This window comes from Oncorhynchus masou, chromosome 23 (assembly GCF_036934945.1).
Source record: "Oncorhynchus masou masou isolate Uvic2021 chromosome 23, UVic_Omas_1.1, whole genome shotgun sequence".
In the NCBI taxonomy this organism is placed as follows: Eukaryota; Metazoa; Chordata; class Actinopteri; order Salmoniformes; family Salmonidae; genus Oncorhynchus; species Oncorhynchus masou.
The window spans coordinates 27866525-27880952 of record NC_088234.1 but is presented as its reverse complement, the minus strand read 5'-3'; the positions used below and the strand labels follow the sequence as shown (position 1 = coordinate 27880952).

The window sequence follows — 14428 nt, the reverse complement described above, 5'->3', positions numbered from 1 at the left end:
TTCATGGCTACAGACATGAGTGCTACGGGTCGTTAATCATTTAGGCAGGTTAACTTAGTGTTCTTGGACACAGGGACTATGGTGGATTGCTTAGAACATGTTGGTATTACAGACTCGGACTGGGAGACGTTGAAAATGTCAGTGAAGACACTTGCCAGTTGGTCAGCGCATGCTCGCAGTACAGGTCCTGGTATTCCGTCTGGCCCTGTGGCCTTGTGAATGTTGACCTGTTTAAAGGTCTGACTCACATCGGATGCAGAGAGCGGGATCACTGTCTTCCGGAACAGCTGATGCTCTCATGCATGTTTAAGTGTTATTTGCCTCGAAGAAAGTATAGAAGTAGTTTAGCTCGTCTGGTAGGCACGTGTCACTGTGCAGCTCTCGGCTGTGCTTCCCTTTGTAGTCTGTAATGGTTTGCAAGCCCTGCCACATACGACGAGCGTCAGAGCCGGTGTAGTACAATTAAATCTCAGTCCTGTATTGACGCTTTGCCTGTTTGATGGTTCGTCAGAATACATAGCGGGATTTCTTATAAGCTTCAGGGTTAGAGTCTCGCTCCTTGAAATCGGCAACTCTAGCCTTTAGTTCTGTGCGGATGTTGCCTGTAATCCATGGCTTCTGGTTGGGGTATGTATGTATGGTCACTGTGAGGACGACATCATTGATGCACTTATTGGTGAAGCCAATGACTGATGTGGTGTACTCCTCAATGCCATCGGAGGAATCCCGGAACATATTCCAGTCTGTGCTAGCGAAACAGTCTTGTGGTTTAGCATCTGCTTCATCTGACCACTTTTTTATTGATCGAGTCACTGGTGCTTCGAGCTTTAATTTTTGCTTGTAAGCAGGAATCAGGAGGATAGAATTATGGTCAGATTTACCAAATGGAGGGCGAGGGAGAGCTTTGTATGCATCTCTGTGTGTGAAGTAAAGGTGGTCCAGAGTTTTTTCCCCTCTGGTTGGACATTTAACCTGCTGATAGAAATTTGCTAAAACTGATTTAAGTTTCCCCGCATTAAAAAGTCTCCAGCCACCAGGAGTGACACCTCTGGGTGTGCGTTTTTCTCTTTGCTTAAGGCGGAACACAGCTCATTGAATGCGGTCTTAGTGCCAGCATCAGTCTGAGGTGGTATGTAGACAGCTACAAAAAAATACAGATGAAAACTCTCTAGGTAGATAGTGTGGTCTAGAGTTTATCATGAGATAATCTACGTCAGATGAGCAAAACCTTGAGACTTCCTTAGATATCATGCACCAGATGTTATATACAAAAATACAGTCTGCCGCCCCTCGTCTTACCAGATGCCGCTGTACTATCTTGCTACGTCATCACCTTGATGATGCTTCTACACCTGCATTGCTTGCTGTTTGGGGTTTTAGTCTGAATTTCTGTACAGCACTTTGAAATATCAGCTGATGTAAGAAGGGCTTTATAAATAGTTTTGATTACCTTCCCCTTATTTAGCCCTCAGTAGCCTCCGTCATCAGGCAGTATTTGTTTGTTTTGATTCCTGTTCTGTATGCTTATGTTTATCTGCATTTATCATTATTAAAGTCACCTTCTGCACCTACATCCTGACTCCCGGCCTATATGTGAAATTGTCTTTCCTTTTTTAATGTTTGTCGTCAACATATTTTGCACTCAGTTAATTACAACAGTTGCCAAATAGCTTAAAATAAGTGTATCATCAAGGCAAACGGTGGCTACTTTGAAATCTCACTTTTTTTTATATTCTGATTTGTTTAAACAATATTTTGGTTACTACATGATTCCATATCTGTTATTTCATGCTTTTGATGTCTCCACTACTATTCTACAATGTAGAAAATAGTTTTTAAAAATAAAGTAAAACCCTGGATTGGGTAGTTGTGTCCAAACTTTTGACTGGTACTTTATACTTGTACAAAATATGACATTTTTCATTAAAGCAGCACTGAATAAGTACAAGGTTATGGTTTAAACGTGCTAATTGACCATGTAAAATAAACTGCCACTGATGTTCATATACCATACAGCAAAATGTAATAATGAAAACTGCACTGAGAATAAGCATAATTGACATAGTGATGGACAGAAATATATTGAGATACTGACTCAAAACTATTAACATGATATGGAATGAGTCTTATTTTTAACTGATATATTAACAATGAATCTAATACATTCTAGCATATTGTACATTTATAAACAGCAATATCCTTCCTGTTCCAAAGATGTATTGAACATTTTAACCTAAAATGACAAGTTATACTTGCAGATGTTGACATGATAAAGCTGTACATAACGTTAAGATATCCCGTCATCAAGGTGAGTACTATAGGTCACGTACACAGAGTATACAAAACATTAAGAACACTGGCTCTTTCCATGACATAAGACAAATCAGGTGAAAGCTATGATCCCATATTGATGCCACCTGTTAAATCCACTTCAAAAATCGGTGTAGATGAAAGGTAGGAGACAGGGTAAAGAAGGATTTTTAAGCCTTGAGACATGGATTGTGTAGGTGTGCCATTCGGAGGGTGAATGGGCAAGACAAAATGTAAGCGCCTTTGAATGTGGTATGGTGCCAGGCACACCATTTTGTCAAGAAATGCCATGCTGCAGGTTTTTCCACGCTCAACACTTTCCAGTGTGTATCAAGAATGGTCCACCACCCAAAGGCCAACTTGACACAACTGTGGGAAGCATTGGAATCAACATGGGCCAGCATCCCTGTGGAACACTTGACACCTTGTGGAGTCCATGCCCTGACGAATTGAGGCTGTTTCCGAGCGTAAAAGGGGGGGGGCAACTCAATATTAGGAAGGTGTTCCCAATGTTTTGTATACTCCGTGTATATCATCACCTAGGGCTTATGTACATTGAAATTGCAATCTTGCTTTATGGTGATATTCCACTACGTTAGTATACCCACTCAACTGTAAGTGGGGAAAATGCTAAACTCACCCTACTCCCCATAATAGAACAACGGTCACATTTTGTGATCAATTGATTGGTTGGCAGGTTCAACTCCTGGTCTGTTGGCTCAGCAATTTCTCCTCACCTCGAATATTTAGCCAATACCCACAGGGCACAAACTGGTTGAATCAAATTTCAACATATACAAACCTTGTATAAAATGTTGAAGTTAAAACAATGTCAGATCTTTAACGTATAAGTAAAAACAACAGGCTGGGCAGCACCTCCTAGAGAATTGATCCATCAACGCTACCCTTTGGTCTCCCAGCCAGGGTTTTAACCAAGCCCAGCCCTGATTAGCTATGTTTGACAATGACTATTACCAATGTGCTGTTCGTGAGAATGATTGTTGAGAGATCTCCACTTTAAAACTAAATAAATTCACTGTTGCTATACGTCATTCCAAAGAGTAGCTTTAACAGAGCAAATTAAATGTGACCATACTTTATCGCTTTTGTCATCAGTGATGCTATTTAGGCCTGTATAGCATCTGCAAAGTCATCAACAGCCATGGTTGGAATTCAACACATAATTCAACTAAAAGTAGACCGTACAAAAGGCCTAGGCTTTCAAGCTCTGGTTTGATTTCAAATGTAATGATATTTAGAGGACGAACAGGACTAAATCAAATTAAACTTTTAACGTTTGATTTCGTCCTATTCTCTAACTGAATGATTGAAGTGGACTCATTTAGAAACCCTGAAGCTCGTTTGGGACCAGAAGGAAATACCACTGCCTTTGGAGATAAGAAACAAGCCTGGGCTTATACAGAACCCAGTGGTGGTGTATCTTTAGGGGTGACAAAAAGGGACGATTCAGCTCACCCTCGGGCGTTGCAATTGCTCACATACTGGCAGATACAAACGGGCTACTTCCCTGTAGCTCTCCCTTCCCTCTGTTAATTGTGTACAGGCAGGGTTCTGCAGCTCTCCTAATAAGCATGTCCACAATCCACATAGGGAAGAGAGCAGAAAGCACCACTTTCGGACACTTCTATTTGCCAGCCTTCAAATGACTGTCCTTTGAAGCCCTTTAGAATAGCACAAAAAGTACAAAGGGAAGTTGGGTTGGAAGGGAGCTGGGCCAGTTGCATAAATCTTAAGTGTTTCCCGTAAGGGTTTTCCTTTTGGACTAATTTCCCCTTACCCAAGGGAATTGTTTAAGGGCGTTGCATAGAGCCCCTCAAATATTTCCTTAGGTTAGGGCATACTTAAGGGGTTTTAGGGTAGCTTGAAGGCACGTATAGCGGAAGGATTATCTGGTTACCATGGAGATGGCCTGTTTCACTGACTAAACATCTCCTCAAGAGATCGCTTTCATTTTGTGAGATGGCAAAATAGAACTTCTACAATCAAGACAGGATAACCAAATTGCTTCAGATAATAAACCACTTCCTTGTAGTTACTTTGTTTCTCAACTTGTTTATATTATTTTCTTGTGCGTCAAGCTAGCTTACAGAGTACAGTGGGGCAAAAAAGTATTTAGTCAGCCACCAATTGTGCAAGTTCTCCCACTTAAAAAGATGAGAGAGGCCTGTAATTTTCATCATGGGTACACTTCAACTATGACAGACAAAATGTGAGAAAAAAATCCAGGAAATCACATTGTAGGATTTTTAATGAATTGATTTGCAAATTATGGTGGAAAATAAGTATTTGGTCACCTACAAACAAGCAAGATTTCTGGCTCTCACAGACCTGTAACCTCTTCTTTAAGAGGCTCCTCTGTCCTCCACTCGTTACCTGTATTAATGGCACCTGTTTGAACTTGTTATCAGTGTAAAAGACACCTGTCCACAACTTCAAACAGGCACACTCCAAACTCCACTATGGCCAAGACCAAAGAGATGTCAAAGGACACCAGAAACACAATTGTAGACCTGCACCAGGCTAGGAAGACTGAATCTGCAATAGGTAAGCAGCTTGGTTTGAAGAAATCAACTGTGGGAGCAATTATTAGGAAATGGAAGACCACTGATAATCTCCCTCGATCTGGGGCGCCACGCAAGACTCACCCCGTGGGGTCAAAATTATCACAATTATCACAGCAAAAATCCCAGAACCACACAGGGGAAACCTCGTGAATGACCTGCAGAGAGCTGGGACCAAAGTAACAAAGCCTACCATCAGTAACACCCTACGCCGCCAGGGACTCAAATCCTGCAGTGCAGGACGTGTCCCCCTGCTTAAGCCAGTACATGTCAAGGCCCTTCTGGAGTTTGCTAGAGAGCATTTGGATGATCCAGAAGAAGATTGGGAGAATGTCACTTTTTGGTAAAAACTCAACTCGTTGTGTTTGGAGGACAAAGAATGCTGAGTTGCATCCAAACACCACCATACCTACTGTGAATCATGTGGGTGGAAACTTCATGCTTTGGGGCTGTTTTTCTGCAAAGGGACAAGGACGACTGATCTGTGTAAAGGAAAGAATGAATGGGGCCATGTATCGTGAGATTTTGAGTGAAAACCTCCTTCCATCAGCAAGGGCATTGAAGATGAAACATGGCTGGGTCTTTCAGCATGACAATGATCCCAAACACACCGCCCCGACAACAAAGGAGTGGCTTCATAAGAAGCATTTCAAGGTCCTGGAGTGGCCTGGCCAGTCTCCAGATCTCAACCCATAGAAAATCTTTGGAGGGAGTTGAAAGTCCGTGTTGCCCAGCAACAGCCCCAAAACATCACTGCTCTAGAGGAGATCTGCATGAAGGAATGGGCCAAAATACCAGCAACAGTGTGTGAAAACCTTGTGAAGACTTACAGAAAACGTTTGACCACTGTCATTGCCAACAAAGGGTATATAACAAAGTATTGAGATAAACTTTTGTTATTGACCAAATACTTATTTTTCCACCATAATTTGCAAATAAATTCATTAAAAATCTTACAATGTGATTTTCTGGATTTTTCTCTCATTTTGTCTGACATAGTTCAAGTGTACCTATGACGAAAATACAGGCCTCTCATCTTTAAGTAGGAGAACTTGCACAATTGGTTTCTGACTAAATACTTTTTTGCCCCACTGTAGCTGTAGCTAACTAGCCAGCTAGCTTTGTAGCCATGGATCGTGCACCTTCCATTGTTTAGCTAAGTAGCTAGCTGGTTGATGTTTTCCTTTTGTAGCCATGGATCGTGCACCTTCCATTGTTTAGCTAAGTAGCTAGCTGGGTGACATTTTCCTTTTGTAACCAGAGCAGATGAAAATCAACATTCACCTCTATATATGCTGTTTCCATTGACAACCATACATAATGAGGCAGTTAAGGGACCTCGTGGACACCCTTAACTTTTGTACTTAATTTAAAACAGGGAAAATTCACACATCTTGTGCAACTGACTTAAAGTTACAAGAAAATACAAGGGGGAAATTAACTTAAGTTGTTTTATGCAACCGGGCCCAGGGTCTCAAAGGCACAGATAAAAGTAGTCTACCAGGGGGATTATGTCAGTAAACATGTCAGTCAAATCACACGGTTGTCTCTTAGGTCTGATGTCCAGGCACAAAACTGTATTGGTTGCCACTGTTCAGGATGGACATGAGACGGTCTTCGTCCATGGAGCTTAAGACGTCCAGGTCGTCAAGGGCGGCCGGCTGGCTGGCGTTGCCGGGGGAACTGTCCATCATGCCCTCGTTCTGGAGCAGGCTGACAATGCTGTTGGGGTAGTTCATCCAGGTGCTGCCGCCACAGCCGGTGTGGTGGTTGGCTGGGTCTGCTTGGTTCTGGGCCGCGTTGTTGGCCACAGTGTTGGTGGAGGGTGAGTGGCAGGGTGCCTGAGGGGCTGACGCCTCACTGCTCTTTGGCCCTTCTCCAGCCAGACAACTCTGGCCCAGCATAGCCTGGAATTCTTCAATGTTTATACTATCTAGAGTCCCTGGCACTTGTGCCTCAGAAAAGCTGGGGAATTCGGGTAGCTCCTCATCCACCTTGAACTGGGAGCCTTGGACCCCAAAGGTAGAGGTGGGCTCTGGTGTAGGGGCTGCACTCACCGGCTCCTGGGGACAAGCAAAGTTGTGGAAAGCGAATCCGTTGAAGTCCAACAGGTTTACGGTGGGAAAGGCCTGGGAGGAGGCGGCTGTGGCTGCAGAGGCCGGGGGGTTGGTGGTGAAGCTGGCCACAGGGGTGGCTTTGGGCTGGGAGTCCAGAGTCAGGCTGTTGAGGAACTTCCAGGTCTCGGCTGCGGTGGAGGAGGCTTCTGCTTTGGGCTGGGTTTGAAACAACTTGCCTGGCTGGGGGCCGTTGTAGTAGGGCTGGGGCTTCACAGAGAAGGCACTAGGGGGCGCCACTGGGTTCATCACTGCAAGAGAAACAGTCAATGCCACTGTCCCTTACCCAATTCTGTATACTGCCAAATGTACAAATAAACGTAGGGTCCCTTAACAGTAGTATCTATGTTAACTTTTAATAACATATACAATGTCACATATAGAACAACACCCTTTACCGTATTAACGCACCCATTAATAATGAACAGCTAAATAAATAGTAGGGTTTACCAGGCTGGCTAGCTGCTGGCTTGGCGGTGACTGTTCTCCTGGCAATGTTGAATGGCCTCGTCTCTGCTGGCATGGTCCCTGGAATTCAAACATACACCATCACACACCAAAACCATCAAAGGACACAGCTGTCTAGTTCAGCGACATGGATCATTTTAGACACTTACCCGACATCAGGGACCCCAGCTTCAGATTCTGTAACATTCCCTCTGTCCGTTTTCTCTTCTCCATCAGTCTATATTCATCTGTACAGTGAAAGATTCTAGAGTTATCCTGGGTAAAACGTTTTGCATGACAACCACACAGGCCACAGGAGTTATGCCAAGAAAACAAAGTGGATCGCCATCGCAACGGAAAGGGAAGTGACCTGGGTCGGAGGGCAGGAACTGGAAGTCCATTGGCTCGCTGACCTCACGATCCGAGGGCCTGCGGAGCTGCATCTTCACTCGGATTGGCTCGGTCAGGTTGGTGTCGCAGTAGGGCGGGGTGCAGAACACAATGGCCACCTGCCTGTGTACGTCCGCCTGGGAGAAGGTGCCCTTCCCCTCCCACGAGCCCTGGAAGAACCGCACCTCGATGTCCTCTGTGGAGGGGAGAAAGAATGGGGTGGGAGAGGGGATGGGAAGGAGGAGGGGTGGGACAGTGAGATGTGAGAAACCGGCTTAGAATCAATTCTCCCAGCCAGTCTAACTGACTTGGTAACATTCTGTAACAACATTCTTTCATTGGCCCCCTTTTTATGTCATACAGGAAGGATATAGAACCAATGAACTAGGTTAAGTTTGACCAATTAAACAAGTGGTTACCAGTAGGCTTATTTACACAATACTTTCAAATCTGTGTCTGGCAAAGAGGAACTACAACCACAGAAAAGGCATACATGAACAAAGCCGTTGGCGTAAGGTTAAAGAAACTAAAAGGCTCAACTCATTAATACCAACAAAAATAGAAGCGTGTGCGTGTGACAGAAACCTTTTTGCACTTTGTCACAAAGTAAGAAGATCTCATCCCCCCCTATGCAGCTTCCAGAGTTTCTGTTCACTCGACAGATCTTCAGTTCTGCTGTGTTGGGTGCTCCTGTGAGACAGAAACGATAGAGATGAAGTGTGAAGGGGCTTCATAAATGAGTGAAAATGACACTGAGTCAAATGTGAAACATATGTTTTGGCACTGTTTAACTGTTGGAAGTTCTTTGGAAATATGTTGTTGAGTTCTTAGGAAAATGATGTCCCGCTCTCATGCTCTTTGGTTATAACCCAAATGTCCACATTTATTTTCAAGAAATGTAATTTGAGCAGTTTCAACAGCTGTGAAGAAGGGGGGGGAAACACTCTCAAAAGCTGGTTTGAACTTAACGTTGTACTGTGCAGGCTTTGGGTTTTAATGTACAACAACATTTGTATATTTAGTAAGATCACCTGCCAAAATTGTGTGGGGTGTATGATTGTGTGTGTGTGTGTCAGAGAGGATGTGTGTGTGTCAGAGAGGATGTGTGTGAGAGTGGGAGTAAGTGAGAGAGGGTGTGGGAGGAAGGGAAGAACACATAGGCCTATGTGTGTACAGTTACCTGAACAGTAGATGGTTAGTGTTTTCATAACATTGTCAGACAAGTTTAAAAGCTCTTTGTATCCATAAAGCCAGGTATTTTTTTCCCTATAGTCACACCCCATTTAGAATGCCTGAAGCTTTAACAGTATTTAAAAGGTGTGTGTGAGGAAAGGAAAGTGTGTGTGTGCAAGTGTTAAACAACAAGGGCATTGATGAGAGGAAGCAGGCCGCCTTAAACATTGGGAGCATCAATAGCTGAATGTTCCAGTGACTTCTTAATGGGGAAAATGTTAAAACGTTCCAATGTAGATCCTTCTGTGTTTCTGACACTTACAATCAACGCATCGTTTGCCTGCTATTTAATGCACTGATGATCAAATAGAAGAAAAAAAAAACGTATTTGGCGCCAAATTTGAGCAAATTCAAAAACTGTGATCCATCGCAATTTACTCATGCCATTAACTCACTTATTTGAAACGTTTGACAGCCCAAATGTGAATATATATGTACGCAATTTGTTTTGCGTTTACCGTGATTCTTGAATTCATTATTTTCGTTTTTCTCTCCTCTTTTTGTGTGATTTTGCTCCCTCTGGGTTACTGCTTGTACGTACACAATAAAACAGGAACACCCAGGACAGAACAGTGACAGACGAGGGAGTCAGTGTGTACTTGGTGATTGTTTGGTGTGTGTAACAGACTCACTGTTGTCATAGATGGGCTGGGACACCACGGGCTCCAGAGGGCAGAGTTCCCCGGTAGGCAGAGTGATCGAGGCCTGGAAACACAGCCTCACTGCATTTAGGTCAAACTCCTCCCACATGTTCGCCTCAGGAACTGCAGACAAAACAGCACATCAGACACAAAGCAAATTGGTGTGGCATCGGAGATAGGATAGGATACAGTCGGTATCAGATAGCCAGTAAGTCACAGTCAGAGGAAAAATAAATTCCTACTCACATGATATTATTGGAATTAACCAAGGTAAACAAACATGAAAATTAGATTGGAGGAGTGAATTATATAACTGGTATAATGTTATGACAGTGGATTGTCACGTACGGTGTGTGTGTGTTTACCTATCCTTATGGGGACCAGAAGTACTCACAAGGACAGTAAAATACGGACAATTCGGACAGGTGGGGACATTTCGCCAGTCCCCACAAGGAAAAAGGCTATTTTAAGCGTAGGGGTCAGGAGTTAGAGAAAATATCATTTTGAAAGGGAATCAATTGTTCGGTCCCCACAAGGATAGTAAAACAAATGTGTGTGTGTACACTCACTGTTGAAGGGGTTGTTTTGGGTCTGCAGCCTACAGGAAACTGCCTCAGCCACATCCTTTTTCTTCACACACTGAATGCCCAGGTTCTGAAAACTGAGAGCAGACAGTAAGACAAGGGGTCAGAGTGAACGTGTGTGAAAGTGAGACACTGTAGATATCGACACACAAGAGGGTGCTTATTCAACCATCCTCTGCTTCTGGCCTTTACAAATCAAGACTATGTGAAACAACTTATCCTGAATGGTTATATAAATCATTAACTGGTACCCTTTTGTCATCCAAGTATATGTCCTCTATCAAGATGTTGGCAGGTACACTCTGCACAAAACAAACATTATGTTTCTTTGTATTTCATCACACCCTCACCCACTAACAAATCTGCCCACACACACACACACGCCCACACAGGTACACACATATCCACACCTGTCTAGTAATTTTCACAGACCTGCCCTCACACCCACCCTCAAGCCCCGAACACACACACAGGGACCGTCCGTCTAACCTGTGTACTCGTCTCTCCTGCAGGTCTGCCTCATAGTAACCATGTTTGCAGTCTTTCCCCACCAGTTCGTGGGGGTGGGGCTTGTGAGGTGGGTTCTTGGTCACCAAGGAGACGCGGACACGCAGGGGGCCATTGTAGTTGTGCACCTGCATGGGACCAGCCAGGTTAGCAGGATGAGTATCATCACTCACCTTAGAATCTCCACCACTTCCTTATCACCTTAAAATCTCTATAAATAAAGTGTCGTAAAGCATAATGTAGTACTGATTAGACTGCTATACCATGGTTATAACTAGACAAAACGGCTTGTTTGTATAACAAATCTTACTTTGATTAATAGTTGAGCCATCGACCATCTCAGAATATATAGTGACTTAGCTACAATTATTAAAGGGATACATCGAGATTTTGGCAATGATGCCCTTCATCTACTTCCTAGAGTCAGATGAACTTGTGGATAGCATTTTTATGTCTCTGCGTACAGTTTGAAGGAAGTTGCTAGCTAGTGCTAGCACAATTGCTACCTAGCGCTAGCGCAATGACTGGAAGTCTATGGGTATCCACTACCGATAGACTTCGTCATTGCACTAACACTAGTTAGCATTGGCTCGAGAAATCGACCTCTAACTTCCTTCATACTGGATACAGAGACATACAAATGGTACCCACGAGGTAAAAGGATAGATAAAGGGGCTCATTGCCAAAATTCCGAAGTATCCCTTTAAGGTCTCGGAATGAATTCATTAAGCTACAGAGTAAACAATGGCATGGAATCATTAGAAAATGACAGGTTGATTATCTGTGTGATTAAAGGGCGCCCTCACCTTAATGGCGGGGTGTGTCTTGGTGGTGTCATTGCTCTTCTCTCCCGGGGTGCTTCCCGCAGAGCGCCCCTCACACTTGTACCTGAACCTCATGCCCCTCTGCTTGGGCTGTTCAATGATCTCAATGAAGGGATTACCTACAGAGACAGAGAGACAGAGAGAGAGACAGAGAGAGAGACAGACAGAGAGAGAGACAGACAGAGAGACAGAGAGAGAGACACAGAGAGAGAGAGACAGAGAGAGAGAGACAGAGAGAGACAGAGAGAGAGAGACAGAGAGAGACAGAGAGAGAGAGACAGAGAGAGAGAGGGGGGGAGCCCAATGTAATGAAGGTCCTAACTATCACAATGTAATGTACCTAAAGCAGTGTTGAGCTTTCACAACAGCTGTGATTCATCATGTTTGTATGTGTTTTAAAGCAAAGCTGAAGATCCAAGTCAACACATTCATGAGGGAGAAGCCAAAAAGTTGACTCACTGATTGTCACCCATCAACATGAACAGGAAACAGTTACACAGAGTGATAGAAATATCCTTACCTTGGTTCAAAGAGGGCTGTTCCCATCCATAAATTCCTAAGGAGATGGGAGGAATTGACAAACATTTACTATAAGAAAGAAATCATTAAGAAAGGATGATCAATCAAAATCCACAACCTATAATTTCCCTCAACTACTCTCTGGTAAGTAAAGGCCCACAAGAACTGGTGCCATTGAAGATCACAACAGTTCAGCACAGATCTGCGATAGAGATTAATCTCCTCCATATGCAGAATGGTGTTAACTAACAGTAGAAGTCAATAAGTTTGCATTGAAAACACTGGATGTTGATCTTAAACACATTAGCAGACAAGGCATGATCGCTCATAATGTTTGACCTGCCAGGATTGTCCTGAAAGTGTACGGTGAATGAATAAAGACACGTATTTAGACAAAGACAATAAAAGGTCTCAGATTACATTGCTCCTATTGTGTCTGTGAGCAGTCGTAGTCCAATTTAACACATCTTCACTAAAGGCACTGCCCTGGTTCATGGAAAAAGACTGTCCTGGTTCATAGAAAAAGACTGTCCTGGTACACAGAAAAAGACTGTCCTGGTACACAGAAAAAGACTGTCCTGGTACACAGAAAAAGACTGTCCTGGTACACAGAAAAAGACTGTCCTGGTACACAGAAAAAGACTGTCCTGGTACACAGAAAAAGACTGTCCTGGTACACAGAAAAAGACTGTCCTGGTACACAGAAAAAGACTGTCCTTCTTTGAAAAAGACTGTCCTGGTTCATAGAAAAAGACTGGAAACTTGATTTGTGGCGCTTGTTCATAGCCCCACCCACCACTGTTTCGTGGATGACTTTTCTTTGAAATGGCCACTCTAAGAGAAAGGGATGCCTTCCATGTTTGTTGATTGTCGACCTTCAAGTCTACAACGTAACTTTTCGTAATGTCATATTGTTGCGTGGCTTTATTAACAAGCTATTAACCTATATATGTATAAGCACACAACATTGATGACGTAGGATCATTTCATAACGTTAGATTGCAAACGTTTACCCACAGCTAGCATACGTTCATCATTTATTTTACGACGTAATCTCGGGTACAACGGCGTCCCCTGATCAATTAAGTGTCAAAATTTTATATATTTTCATAGGCCTACGAGTTAAATATTACCTTGCGGCTAAAGTAAAAAATCTTGGAGAATCACATAGGCGCTTGACTGCCGTTCTACTCTAATGTTTGGATAATAAAAATTTTTAAAGCATCCATAATGAACATAGTTCTACTAGATATGATGTGCAATTCTAGAGCTATAGCCTAATAGACGTAGGCCTACCTACTTCCTAGTACAGTGCTGGCAAGTCAGCGCCAATTATCTCCATTATTTTGTATTGACTCTACAAAACCAATAGTATGCGGGCTTCACCCTTGTGCGCAAAACAAATTGCTAAGTTTCCCACGACACTCCAACATGCATTTACCTTGCGGATCAGTTTGTAAACAAACTTACCATCCATTTCCAAAGTCGGCCACCGTGATTAATCGAATAGCCTTTTCCCTATAGGTTGTTTGTCCCTTAAACACGGTGTCACCTTCTCTTGACAGCTTGTTATTTCGCCTCTCTCTCGCCACCCCCAACTTCGAGACTCTAATGCAATTTACCACCTCCCCCTCAAATAGTGCGGAAATACCCAAATGACGTCGGGCCTATGTTAAAGGGGCAATCTGTAGTTGCTCCATCCATTTTTGGATTTCTAATTCATTTATATGTACCCATCGATTCTTGAAAATATAACTTAGAAATTGCCTCATGAGCTGAGTTCAACTCTCCAAACCCCATCGTAACCCCAAATATAAGCTTGTTTTCCTTGTAAACACAGTCAACTTAAACACTATAGCCACAAAACATGGATGAAACAAAATGTTGACGTCATGGATGGTCAGTTACATCCATCGCTCTGTCTATGAATTTGAAAATGCTCTAATTTCTTCAGCCCCATCGCCACAGCTTTCTACCGTAACAGAGGAAGGGAAGCGCTTTCATTTGTTTTACTGCTTATTGCTGCTTTAAAACTATATAGTACAATGGCAAACAAGTAGCCTACACAAATAATCATATTCTGTTTTTTTTTATTAAACATGAAATCTTGAATGAATCCAATTAATCGAAAAGTACCCAATTGTCATACTTGAGGAAAGGTAAAGATACCTTTAATATAAAATGTAAAAGTCACTCAGTAAAATACTGCTTGAGTAAAAGTCTAAAAGTATTTGATTTTAAATATACTTAAATATCAAAAGTAAATAGAATTGCTAA

At 42.9% G+C, this 14428-nt stretch overlaps 1 protein-coding gene across 1 annotated transcript; it reads right to left on the bottom strand.

The window, feature by feature from the left end:
* Positions 1–1705: 1705 nt before the first annotated feature.
* Positions 1706–13770, bottom strand: LOC135510693 (transcription factor p65-like). The gene is made up of 11 exons (XM_064931812.1): positions 13622–13770; positions 12153–12188; positions 11615–11751; positions 10791–10936; positions 10287–10378; positions 9709–9840; positions 8429–8533; positions 7824–8039; positions 7624–7701; positions 7457–7534; positions 1706–7257 (listed from the first exon to the last, which is right to left on the bottom strand). Exons 1-11 carry the CDS (start codon positions 13626–13628, stop codon positions 6443–6445), a joined length of 1842 nt encoding a protein of 613 aa, XP_064787884.1. The 5' UTR covers positions 13629–13770; the 3' UTR covers positions 1706–6442.
* Between the last annotated feature and the right edge of the window lie 658 nt (positions 13771–14428).

Excerpts from the sequence above, each read along its gene's own strand:
- LOC135510693 (XM_064931812.1), bottom strand. Across the intron at positions 9,841-10,286 it reads CCAAAACAACCCCTTCAACA|TTCCTGAGGCGAACATGTGG; the intron begins GTGAGTGTACAC and ends TTTTGTCTGCAG. Across the intron at positions 7,702-7,823 it reads GTTCCTGCCCTCCGACCCAG|ATGAATATAGACTGATGGAG; the intron begins GTCACTTCCCTT and ends TTCACTGTACAG.